The sequence below is a fragment of the Callithrix jacchus genome, chromosome 22, assembly GCF_049354715.1.
Source record: "Callithrix jacchus isolate 240 chromosome 22, calJac240_pri, whole genome shotgun sequence".
NCBI lineage: Eukaryota > Metazoa > Chordata > Mammalia > Primates > Cebidae > Callithrix > Callithrix jacchus.
The window spans coordinates 39255953-39268838 of record NC_133523.1 but is presented as its reverse complement, the minus strand read 5'-3'; the positions used below and the strand labels follow the sequence as shown (position 1 = coordinate 39268838).

At 56.9% G+C, this 12886-nt stretch overlaps 1 protein-coding gene across 13 annotated transcripts in view; it reads right to left on the bottom strand.

Moving 5' to 3' along the window:
- CLASRP (CLK4 associating serine/arginine rich protein) overlaps positions 1-12886 on the bottom strand; it is a 29278-nt gene that overhangs the window by 1895 nt on the left and 14497 nt on the right. For 3 of the 13 annotated variants that reach the window (XM_078360117.1, XM_078360122.1, XM_078360118.1), the window contains 10 exons: positions 10987-11071; positions 9703-9881; positions 8560-8656; positions 7428-7506; positions 7269-7342; positions 5738-5779; positions 4082-4297; positions 3679-3966; positions 1052-1315; positions 192-640 (listed from right to left, as the gene is read on the bottom strand). In XM_078360117.1, the coding sequence (XP_078216243.1) occupies positions 192-640; positions 1052-1315; positions 3679-3966; positions 4082-4297; positions 5738-5779; positions 7269-7342; positions 7428-7506; positions 8560-8656; positions 9703-9881; positions 10987-11071 (1773 nt within the window). Of the gene's footprint in view, positions 1-191; positions 641-1051; positions 1316-3678; positions 3967-4081; positions 4298-5737; positions 5780-7268; positions 7343-7427; positions 7507-8559; positions 8657-9702; positions 9882-10986; positions 11072-12886 lie in introns of those variants that run through there. The other 10 variants (XM_035286540.3, XM_078360121.1, XM_078360119.1 and 7 more) reach the window with 6 other exon arrangements.

Sequence of the window (12886 nt, the reverse complement as noted above, 5' to 3'; positions counted from 1 at the left end):
ACGTGACTGCAGAGACCCCAGCACGGCGGCAGTGGAGCCGATGCCAACCCACTCCTGCCCTGAGCACCTTTGCGCCTGTGCAGCCTCTCTAGGGAAGGGCCAAGCTTCCCGATGTGGCGCCAGCTCTCCCTGCTCCCACTGCCAAGGGGAAGAAGAGCTGGGAAACCCTGGAGGGACGGGACAGGACATACACTGCCTGTTCAGCGCCTTCTGCATCCTCAGCTTCAGCTTCTCCTGCGGCGTCAGCTTGGGCTGGGGAGGGGGAAGAGGCAGGAGAGGGGGTGGGTGTCCCAGAGCTCCCACAACCCACCTCAGCCAAGAGCCTGGGGCTTTGGGGAGGGGAGGGATAACATGGGGAGGAGGGGCAGGCTGTGGACAGCCCCGAGGCTCCCAGAGGCTCAGCAACAAGTGGAGCCCCAGTGTACAGGGAGGAGGGGAGGGGGACATGGTTCTCATGGGGGCAGGTCCTTCCCCTCCCCTCCCAGTCCCTGGGGCTGGATCTCCCAGCCCACCCGGGCCCCCCTGCAGGCCCACCGGGCCCAGCTCTTGGGCACTGCTGCTGACGGGAATTAGACGGGCGAGTTCCAAATTCTTACTGACTTTGGCAGCTCCTGTCTCTTTACCAGCGGCAGGTTCGGTCCTGGGTGGGGGCAGGGCCAGAGGACATAGTTGGGAGGAGGAAAGGGCAGCTTCCACCTCTGACCCCAGCCTCAGCACTGCCCTCAGACCAGGCAGCCAAGGCATGGGCCTCAGAACCTCCCGGGTGCGACCATGTCCCTCTCAGACCCCACAGTGTCTGCAAGACAGGGCCCTGTCCCCCTCTGACCAGGAAAAGGTTCTTACTCGGCAGATCCTCCAGGATTTGATGTGTCCTCTTCAGACCCCCCAGGCCAGGGCTATGACCCCCTGAAATCCACCTTCCCAGGCCAGGGCCATGCCCCACCCCCCAGGCCTCTGGGGTAGGACTAAATTCCCCTCGTAAAGAAAACAGAGATGTTCACCCTCCCACCCAAGGTTGGCCGCCCTCTTCCTCCAGACCCGCCCTGCTCACTTTTTCAGCTTCTCGCCCACAGCAGGGGACGCCGCCGGCCTGGTCAGCTTCTCTCTTGCGGGTGATGGCGAAGGGCTCTGGCTGCGGCTGCGGCTGCGGCTGCGGCTGCGGCTCTGGCTAGGGCTGGGGCTGTGGCTGCGGCTTCGGGTCAGGCTGCGACTGCGGGACGGGCTGAGGGACCAGCTGCTGCGGCTGTGGCTACTGCTGTGGTGCCTGAGGCCCCGGCCGCCCCGCCTGTAGCGGTCCCCTGAGTGGGAGCGGCTCCTGTGGATGCAGCAGGGCGGGAGGAGGATGGTGAGACTACAGGATTCCCAACCGTACTCCACCCTGGCTCCAGATCCACAGTCCTCCTGCAAGGCCTGGGGTGACAGGCTCGACTCTCCTCTCCTGCTACTCTCCCTTGGAAATCCCCAGCTCTGCACTCTGGCCTCCCTCCTGCTACAGAGATGGCGCTCTAGATACGACAGACCTAAGGGCAGTCCTGCCATCATGAGCTCTGCCTGGTGCGTGTCACCTCTCCCTCACTAGACACCCACTTGCCAACTTCCTGGGAGATGAGCCCTGGGAGGGATGGCTGGCTCCCCTTTAAGAGCTGTGCCCAGCTCAGGCACAACGGTGTTTCAGAGTGACCTCACCTACACCCTCACCCACCTCCTCATGCTGCTGGTGTCCAGGGTCTCGAAAGCAGTGGGGACCACCCCTTGTCCTCCACCAGTCTCAGCACAGACCCACAAGTTCCAGTCTGGGGATGTGGAACCCCATCCCTTCCCTGCTCAGGACCCTGGTGGGACTCTCCAGCCAGCAGCACCCACTCTCAGGCTGGCATTCATGGTATGCCCAGGCCCCATCTGCCCCTCAAACCTTTCTCCTGTCATTGCTCTGGGTACATTACAAGGAATGTATGACCTGGAAGCTAATTTTCTGGACCACACAGTGACTGCTTGGGTTCTCTTGCGTTTTTTTTTTTTGAGACAGTCTCTCTCTGTTGCCCAGGCTGGAGTGCAGTGCAATCTCAGCTCACTGCGCGACCTCTGCCTCCTGGGTTCAATTCTCCTGCCTCAGCTTCCCGAGTAGCTGGGATTACAGATGTGCACCGCCAGGCCAGGCTAATTTTTGTATTGTTTTTATAAAATTAAGATTTATTGTCATTATTAAGAAAACAAGGGCCAGACGCCGTGGCTCACACCTATAATCCCAGCACTTTGGGAGGCTGAGGCGGGCAGATCACAAGGTCAGGAGTTTGAGACCAGCCTAGCCAACACAGTAAAACCTCGTCTCTACTAAAAATACAAAAATTAGCCAGTCGTGGTGGTGAGCGCCTGTAGTCCCAGCTACTTGGGAAGCTGAGGCAGGAGAAAAGCTTGAACCCAGGAGGTGGAGGTTGGTTGCAATGAGCCGAGATCATGCCACTGTACTCCAGCCTGGGTGACACAGCAACACTCTGTCTCAAAAAAAAAAAAAGAAAAGAAAAGAAAACAAGAGCTATCTAAAAATTCAGACCCTCAACTTCTCTTGATAACTGGAACTGGGTGACCCCAGACCTGCTGCTGAGCAGTCACTGCCCCCCCCATAGGGAATACATGCTTGCCAGGTCAGCTCGGTCTCTACCTGGCCCCTCGACTTGACCCGCCAGACCATGCAGCAGTGGACACGGTGATCCCTGCTATAGTAATGCAGGCAATCATACTGACGACATGAGCAGCATTTAGCCAGCACCAGCCCTGTCCTAAGCACCTTACGTGGGTTTACCTGTTGTACCTCTAACAGCCAGCCCAGAGAAGTGGATGTATTACCGCAACTTTACAGAAGCAAAGAGACCCAGGAGTCTAAACTCAGTCCATGCTCCCACCAACCCAGCCTTGCTGCCTTTCCCAGACCAGCCCTGACCTGCACAGGCAAGGGGACTGGAAGGGGATGGAGTGGCCGAATCTTGGCTCACTATAACCTCTGCTTCCAGGGTTCAGGTGATTCTCGTGCCTCAGCCTCCCACGTAGCTGGAATTACAGGTGCGCATCACCATGCCTGGCTAATTTTTTCTATTTTAGTAGAGACGGGGTTTCACCATGTTACCCAGGGTGGTCTTGAACTCCTGAGCTCAGGTGATCTGCCTGCCTTGGCCTCCAAAGTGCTGGGATGACAGGCGTGAGCCACCTCGACCCGTCAATGAGCTGTCTTTATTTTTCCCACCTGCTTCCCCATCCACTCCTGGCCACATAGGAACGCATCCCACAGGGTTTCCTAGCCCTCAAGACCCAGGCCCCTCACTGCAAGCTACAGCATAACCTGGAGCATCCACGCACTACTCCCCTCAGGCTGGAAACCCTGACAGCAAAGACAGAATCTCCTCAGGAGAGAGAGGTGCAGTCTCCTCTCCACACCCTGTGCTGGAAAACAGTGCCTGGGCTCCACCTCCACTGCCACCAGGATGCGCATGCACAGAACAGGCGCACCCATGCCTCCCTCCTTCCAACCAAGGGCTTCCTGTAGAGAGCAGTGGCCTGTGCCTGTCCCCTCGGACGGGGTGTTCTCTCAGCTGGGTGGTCAGGTTTTCTTCCTCTGAGCACCTCTCCCCGAGATTGGAGTCCGTAGCCCCAGCCCCTCCCGCCTCCATGCCCAGCTGCACATACCTGCTTCTGCGACGGGGCCCATAACCACCACGCCGAGCGGGCGAGCGGGAGTAGCGGTGTCCATCTCGGGAACCCCCACCTGAGTGCCGTCGACCACGGCTGCGGGACCGGGAATAGCGGCGGGACCGGGAGCGGGACCGGGACCAGGAGCGGGACCGGGAGCGAGCGTGGCGGCCTGAACGGTAGTAGCCCCCGCCACGGCGCGAGCGAGAGCTGGAACGAGAGCTGGAGCGGGAGCTGGAGGTCCTCGAGGCGGAAGAGGAGGAGGAGGAGGAGGAGGAGCGGCGGCTGCAGGCAGAGCACGGAGGGCGGGTCAGCGCAGGCCTCAGCCGTGGCCCCTCTCTGCCCCGTGTCCCCCCCATGGTGGCCGGGGCGTAGGGCGGGCGGCGTGAGCGTTACCGACCGGGCGTTGGCATTACGTCCCGGGGCAGGGCCGCCAGGCTGGGGGGGTGCGGGGGGCTTCCCTGTGGCGACCCCTGATGCGGCTGCGGCAGCAGCGGCTGCAGCTGCCTCCTCATCGCTGCCCCCAAAACTGGTGATGAACGTGATCTTCTCCTCACGGCCGGGGGTGGGGGAGCGGGAGCGGGAGCGGGACTCCGAGCTGGACTCCGAGGGCGACCTATGGGCAGGGAAGAGGGGGCTCACTCATCCAGGCTCCCTGAGCCCCTCAGTGAACAGCATGCACAGCAGAGCTACAGCAGCGCCAGCGTGGGCCACAGTGACCCGGGAAGCCAGGCGGGTGGATGGAGCCTGAAGGGTAGTGGAGACCCAGCTCCGGACAAGGACTTGACTTAACGACCAGGCAGCCTTGGCTAAATAATCAGGAAGGACAATGACAGACAACTGTTCTTTATATGAAAAACTAATGAGCAGGTCGGGCGTGGCGACTCACACCTATAATCCCAGCTCTCTGTGAGGCCAAGGCAGGCCAGTAACTTGAGACTAGGAGTTCAAGACCAGCCTGGCCAAAACCCCATCTCTTAAAAATAAATAAATAAATAAAAATTAAAAAATTAGCCAGGCATGGTGGCACATGCCTGTAATTCCAGCTACTCAGGAGGCTGAGGGCACGAGAATTGCTTGAACCCAGGAGGCAGAAGTTACAGTGAACCCAGACTGCACCACTGCACTCCAGCCTGAGCAACAGAGCAAGACTCCATCTAAAAAAAAGCAGATCTCCGTACTAAACACAGAAAAGTTTTATTCAAAAGATATATGGATAGTCTGGGAAGAAAAAGCAAGTTCTAAAATACTAAGTATGGTACAATTCCATTTTAGTAAAATAAAAAGAAAGTGGCCAAGCCTGGTGGCTCACGCCTGTAATCCCAGAACTTTGAGAGGAGGCCCAGGTGGGAGGGTTGCTTGAAAAACCAGCCTGGTCAACATAGTGAGACCCTATCTTAATTTTTTTTTAAAGAAAAAAAAAGTTTTTAGGAAATAAAATAGAAGGTACCTGATATATCCCTGACACTCCCATGTATGGAATACTAACCTACACCTTTTATGTCACCAAAAGCCACTTACACCATCTCATCGAACCTCTGCCCACAGCCCCATCAGACAGATCCCATCCCCCCACATTCTGAAGGGGGAACTGGGCTTCAGAGAGCTTTGGAGCTTGGATGAGGGGGACTGGGAACAAATCGAGCTTGGTCCCTCTCAAAATCCCTGCTCCAACCACTTGTTCACCCACCAGACAAGCACCTATGCTCAGCGGTGCTACTGAGTGCCTGTTATTTCCCACTTACTTCCAGAAATTAAGATTAAAGTGATCTGATTTCTCAGTCACCCCATTTTGCCATGTTTGGACATTTTTACAAGACTGCATTGTATTTAAATCAGAAAAATAAAATAAGCTTCAACTATAAACAAAATTTTATTTAAAACTGGGAAAACAAGGCAATGATCTGGAAAACACAAGAACTATTCAGACCCAGAACACATGCAGTCTGTGACCTAGGGGTGGCCTGAGTGAGTGAACGTCCCGCCCTCCTCAGCGCCCCTGTCCCCCACCAGGGGGCTCCCTGGTTGCTACTCCCTGGTCCTCTGGAGGACTTACCGCTTATAGGGGTCATAGGTGGGGCTGTCTCGGCGGGCATAGCTACAGAGAGAAGAATGGGGTGGGACAAGTTGGGGCTTAAGATCTCGGCAGGTATGAATTTGGGATAAGCCTGTCAACCTGTAGACCCAATGCTAGGTACCTGGCACAGTGAGGGGGCTGCTGACCAGGTTGGGGGCCTTCCCTTGAGTCCTCCACCCACCCCCACCTCAGATCTGTCCAAAGCATGAACTTAGGCCCCGCCCCACAATGTCCCAGACCCATCATGACTCTGAGGAACTTGGACTTCAGCAGCCCTGGTTCTGCTTGGCCTCCTGACCCTAGAATGAAAGCATCCCTCCTCCTGTTCCTCGTCTCTGGCTCTCACTGGGTCCAGACTTACTAACGATGATGAAGATGATGGTAAGACTAAAATAGGCTGGGTACGATGGCTCACGCCTGTAATCCCAGTACTATGGGAGGCTGAGGTGGGACGATCACTTGAGCCCAGGAGTTTGAGACCAGCCTGGGCAACATGGCAAGATCCTGTCTCTACAAAACACTTTTTAATTAGCTGGGTGTGGTGATGCATGCCAGCAGTCTCAGCTACTCAGGAGACTGAGGTGGGAGGATCACCTGAGCCCAGGAGTTTGAGGTTGCAGTGAGTCGTGATCGCACCACTGCACTCCACCCTGGGTGACAGAACAATAACAAAAAGACTATCAGCTGAGGAAACTGAGGCCCAGAGATGTGAAGTCACTTGTCCAGCATCACACAGCTCATAAATGAAGAAACCGGGATCCAAACCTAGGCCCTACAGGTACCCAGCCTGGGCTCTTCCTGCCTGCCTTACGTGCGCCTGTGCCAGCACTGACGGCAGCGACAATCAGTGGTACTCTTTAAGGGATGTTTCCCATGCCAAGCCCTGAACCTACAAGTCGTTTTAGCCTTAGAAGAACTCTCAACCACTGTCCTTTAAGAGATGTGGCAAAAAGAGGCATGGCTTTGCATGGAGCCTCTCTCTCCTCAAGGACCCCCAACCCACGCTGGGCTCTGTGCTCCAAGCCAGACTGCCTCATCCAAGCCTGTCCCAAGACCTCCTCACGGGGACTGCCCCAGCTCTCTCCTGGTAGGTGATAATGCCTCGTTTTCCAAAGGAAGGAAGTGAAGCTCAGGGTGTTTGGGAAATCACTTGCCCAAACTCCAACACAGGAAGTGGCCAAGCAGCAGAACTGCTTGAGAGTCCAGGGCAAGACCTGTGCCCTCTGCACTGCCCTCAGTTCCTCTGCCACCCGGAGATCGCCTCATGCTGCCTGTGCATGGGCTCCTGGGAGTCTGGCAAGGACCCCCAGTCCAGGAGGGTGAGGGGAGGGCAAGGAAAGGAGTCCACATGACCCTCAAGGTCGTCCCTACCTCTAAACCTTCCCGCAGGCCACGTTTCACCCCGCTAGGAAGACTCCTTCACTTCCCTCCAAAGACCCTTCTCAGGCCCTAAGTCTCTGCTCCCCGCCCCCAGATGCCAGCAGGGTGGGGCTTGAGGGAGAAGCCCTACCTGGGTGGGCTGATCTTGCGACCCCTCAGCCGCTTCTCCCGAAACTCTCTCCGCTGGCGTCGAGAGCGGCGTCCCTGGAGTAGGGCAGGTGCCAGGCTGGTGAGGAGTACCCTCCCTGAGACACACCCCTGTCCCCTTCCACTCCAGCCCAGCCCTCACCGAGTACATGGCCTTCTCCTCCTCAAGGGCCTTGGCATGCTTGATGGCCTCTGCCTCCTCTTTGTCTTTCCGGAGCATCCTATAGAGGGGTGAGAATCAGGTTGGAGGAGAGGCAGGCCACAAGGCAAGGACACAGGCTGACTCATCAAAAAAGTGAGGGACCCAAGTCACCACACGCCAGCCTGAGGTGTCTTTCATTCAGTGCAACTTATCGAGTACCCTCTGGGTGCCAGGTGCTATTTTAGGTTATCAAGAAATCAGAACTGAATCAGCTAAAACTAGGTTCTTGGTACATGAAAAAAAAATCAGAACTGAAAAAAGAAAACAAATCCTCACCTGCATGGGCTTACATTCTAGGGGAGAAGATCATGAGCAAGGGAATAAAATACATGGTCCATGAGACAGTAAAGGCAGAGGAAGCTGCACTTTTCAGGAGGGAGCTCAGGAGAGCCACACAAAACAGGGCATCTGGAGAGAACCCTGGGAGAGCAAGCTACAGATGCCTGAGGCGCACAGCAGCCAGAGTAGCCCAGGGGCCGGCCAGGGCCTCTGCACCTGGGGAGCAAGGAGGCCATGGAGGCTGGGCAGGGGGGATGGGGCAGTCAAGAGGACCAGATGGGTAAGACCTTACAGCCATGGTGAGGGCACCAGATGCTCCTGAAGGAGGTGGGAGCCACAAAGGGCTCTGGGCAGAGGGTGCCATGCTCAGGCTCGGTTTCTGGTTCACTGCCCAGTGAGCTGGGACCATCCTGTGTGGTCTTGTGAGCTCAGAACAGGGTGTGGCTCAGGGCAGAGGTATGACCAGCAACTGCTGGGATGGATGAATGACCAGAAAACAAAGCCTCTCCACTAGTGGTCGCTGTCCCCCAGCCTAGGAATCCCCTGAGCATCAAAGGGTCAGATTCACTCCAGGTCACACTAGGTAGGGCAGGCTGGGTGATTTTTGGTGTAGCCTGTTTCTGCAGATGAAGTGGTCCCACAACCACCGTAGGCTCGGGGACCTACATGTGTAAAGTCCTGGGCCCAGGGCCAGGCAGACAAGTGCTCACGAGTCTGGCTGTCAGTATTGAGGGTAACAGATACCAGGGTGGGACCTACAAAGTGGGGAAGGGTGTCAGCAGGCAGGCCTCACCTGACGAAGTCGCCGTCGGCCATGCCGTAAGTAGTGGCCTGTTTGTTGAGATCTGCCACCTGCTCCTGGTTCAGTTCATCCACGTCCACCTCCACGTCTGCACCAAGAGAAAGGCTGTCAGGAGCCACCGCCAGGCGAGGACTGGGGAGAAGGGCAGTGCCCTGGGAGGTTGGGGTGGATGGGGCGCCTGCCAGACTGTAGGAATCTTCAGGGAGGGATGGCATTGGTTCTGGCTCATCTTGGCATCCCCTAGGCTGGCACAGGGCTTGGCCAGAGGTGAGCACAACACACGGTGGATGGAGGGAGCTGGGGACAGAGCTTGGAAGGGGCAGATGAACGAAGGGAAGGAAAGGGAAGGAGAGATGGATGGATGGATGGGTGGAGGGACAGATGGAGGACAGGAGGGATGGGTGAAATGCAGGAAGGGAAGGTGGGAGAGGGATGGGTGGACGAAAGGAGGGAGGAATGGATGAGTGAAACGTGTGTGGCAGGGTTGACGTGAGAGGGAGGAGCAAACGGGGGCAGACAGATGGTGGCTGAAGATCACCCAGCAGGCAGGGTGCGGGTCGCAGGCATCTGGGAGCAGGGCACATGATTAGCCGGTAGAAGGAGGGCTGGGCAGAGGTCAGTGTGCAGCTCTGCAGAGTGTGAATAAAGAGCCGGCTGCTGCAGTGAAAGCCAGGATGAGAAAAACCAAGAGACTGGGGGGTGGTTTGATCAATGGGAATCCAGAGGGGAGGTGAGTGGCAGGTAGAGGGAGGGACAGGCAAACAGATGCCCAAGGGATGAGGGATGACTCCGTAAGAGGATGAACATTTGTTTTCCAGAGGAGGGAAGAAAGCAGGAAAGAGGGGCAGAGGCAGAGGGAGAGGCCGGCCCAGGTGGAGGAGAACGAAGCCCACACCTAGGAGGGGAAAAGATCACAGAAACAGTGCCCTAGAAATGAGATGAGTGAGACAGAGGAAGGCGGGAACAGAGGTCGGGAGTGGAGCGAGACAGAGGTGGCAGGAGACTGGGTGCCCTGGGGCAGGGGAGGGAGAGAGACAGGGCGCATAACTTGGGGTGCCCCACAGAGGGTGACGGACGAGACACAAAAACGATGCCCAGGGACTGCAGGTGGGGAGGGCAGAGAGGGGACCCCACCGATGTCGGGGATGACCTCATCTTCGTCCGAGTTGCTCTCCTCCTCGGCCGGTGACTCCTCCTCCTCTGGCTTTTCTGCTGCCTTCTCTACCTCGGCCACCGTGCTGTCCTCGTAGGTATAACCGATGGAAGCCTTCTTCTCTGCCAGCCTGGGATGGGGGAGCTGGTGAGCCAGGGCCCTGCCCAGCGGAGACAAAGGCCCAGTCCGGCCCCACACAAAGGCCTCTCGAGTGCCACTGCCCTCTCCTCAGGCTCTCCCTCATCCTAGGACCCTCTGCTCCTGCCCATACCCAGCTCCTCCCTCTTCCTCCACATCTGAGCTCCCGGGCCCCACTGCCAAGAAGTCCTGGACTTCTTCCCTAGGGTGGGTGGACACCATCCTGAGCTCCCCAGCCCTGCCTTCATTGGGTCACCTCTGTTGGGGAACATCTGTCTCCCACCTACACCATGAGCCCCATGAGGGCACAGCCCAGAGTCTTCCTGAGCGGACAGGTGCCCCACCTTTGCTCTGAACAGAGCAGGGCCCAAGGGGCCTGAGCAAGATCCTGAAGCTGGGGCCATGGACAAGGGTCAAAGTCTCCAAGAAGCTCCCAGTCCAGTCCGGCGGGACCCCTCCCAGTGGAGGAAGGCAGCCAGCAGTCAGGGGGAGCAGGGCTCCAGGCTACTGTGCACCGGTGCAACAGCAGTTGGCCTGGAGGAGGAGCAGTAAGCCCTGCAGAGGAACAGTGTGTGAGGGCAGGGGGCCTGCGCTCATCAGACGGAGGTGGAGAAGAGACACGTGAGACTCAGAGGCAGCTGCTCCAGGATAAGGCCTCCTTGAGGGACACAGCTTTGAGAAGCCTCTCTCCAGAGTGACATCAGCTAGGGCTGACTGCAAGCTCACTACACCACTGGGACAGGTACTTCACAAACTGCGCCTCCTGCACTCCTCCCAACTCCAGGCAGCCGGGACTCCAGCCAACCCCACATTACAGGGAAGCATGGCAAGGCTGAGAGGATTCCACTCAGGGCCTCATGGCCAGGATTCAAACACGGGACTGTCTCACCATAGGGCCTGCACCTCCCCTACTCCCCAAGCTGAGAATGTAAAGCAAAGCTCTCAGCAAGCCCTGGCCCCCCGGTAGGGCTTCCTCCTCTACAGTTATTAATTGAGCACTGACTGTGTGCTGAACACCATCCTCGGTTCTGTGGAGACCCTGGTGGACAGGATGCAAGGGGCCAGGCCTCGCTGGGGCTTGCAGCCCTCCTGCCTCCTCAACCCCTGCATCCCAGACCCCAACTCACTTCTTCTTCTCATCTTCACTGGGTCTCTGGAGGCCTCCGTACAACTCATCAATGTAGATCTGGTACAGGCACTGCTCCTCTGAGACTGCAGCAAACAAGAGGCCCCGGGTCAGAGTGGGTGGGGGACCCTAGGAGTTCAGCGGGGAAACACAAGGGTGCGGTGGGGCAGGAAGACGGGTGCAACCCCCGTGCAGCTGGGGGCAGTCGCCGCTTCCAGATAATCAAACTGTGCCTGGTAGGATGCAGGCAACTACAGCAGAGCCCTGGACACACCACTCACTGGATACACGACCTTGGGCGAGTGACTGAACACATCTGTGCCTCAGTTTCCTTTTTCATAAAATGGGACCACAGGCAGAGTGAGTGCCTGGTATGTGGGCACTCTACCACCATTCTCACCATTTCTGGAGGCCTCGGGCTGGACCCTTCAGAACCATAACCCAGTGCCACATGCCATTCTGACTGCACAGTTCACTCCATTGCGTGGCCCTCTGTGGCTCGGTTTAAGTTTGGTGTGGGCTGGGATCACCTGCACCCCCCAACACCCAGCTTGGGGGGCTCAACAATGTACCAGAGCCTCCCTGATCTTCCCTGCAGACACGTCTCTGACTCGCTGCAGGACTCTGGGTGAGTCCCCTTCTTCCCTTCCTTCCTTTTCTTCCCCCTTCCCTCCCTCGCTCCCTTCCTGGGCCTCAGCTTTTCTATCTGGAACCAGAGGTGGGTGGGCTGGCAGGCCAGAAACAGATGCAGAATGGCCCTTCCTTGCTCTGGCAGACACCTGTTTCTACTCCTCATCTCCAAAGTCCAGGAGAGGGCCTGCTGGCTGTCTCACACAAGCTCTATTGCTCTCCCTGCTCTAGCGGCACAGACCTTCTCTCTACCCCTCCAGTGTGCCCACAGTCCTGCCCCACACAGGGCTCTGCACAGGCTACTCTTGGCCTGGAATCCTGTGGCCTACCCATGCCTCCCAGGGAGCTACTACTCAGCCTCGGACCAGGACTTCTGTTTCTCAGGGAATGGCATACTGTCTGCCACATCACCTTGGTTTGCAGTCGTCAGCACTGAGAGTGAGTATGGAGTTGCTGCCCTCTCCCCTACCATGCCACTGATCCCAGAGTAGTACCAGACACACCGCAGGTGCTCAGTTACTGTGTGTGGAAGTGAATGAGTGAGTGAATGAATGAATGAATGAATGAATGCAGACTGAGATGAAACTAAGGGGAACCCTGGCTCTACCATCAAGAATCCACATGGCCTGGAATGATGGCAAAAATGGTATCAATAACAGATTTCCGTGATTCTAAGGCCTCAGTGATGGTTAGAATTTTAGCAACCTCTGATTTTAGAAAATAAAGCAGCATCTATCTTAGCAATAAACACATACTGGACCAGCAAACCCATATGGAGGGCCATCTGTGCCAGGCTCAGTGCTGTGATTGTAAACACATCACCTCACTCAACTCTCACGACCGCCCCTTCGATAAAATCATCACCACCCTTCTCAAGGAGGAAACAGACCCGCCAGGTGGTAAGGGACAAACCAAGCAGAGAACTCCATCCTTCCCTTAACTCTACAGGGAACCCCAAGAGAAGGAATCTCAAGTCCTTCTTGGTAGGTGAGTTAGGAGTTTTCCATCAGGAGAGAGCAGCGGTTAAAAACACGTGGAGAATCCCAGCTCCTTGGAGAGGGTGTTCCCCCTCCATGTCCTTGTCTGTAAAATGGTGGGACAGCTGGGCACAATGGCTCATGCCTGTAATCCCAGCACTCTGGGAGGCTGAGGCAGGCAGATCATGAGGTCAGGAGTTCAAGACCAGCCTGGCCAAGATGATGAAACCCCATCTCTACTAAAACTACCAAAATTAGCCAAGCGAAGTGGCAGGTACCTGTAATCCCAGCTAC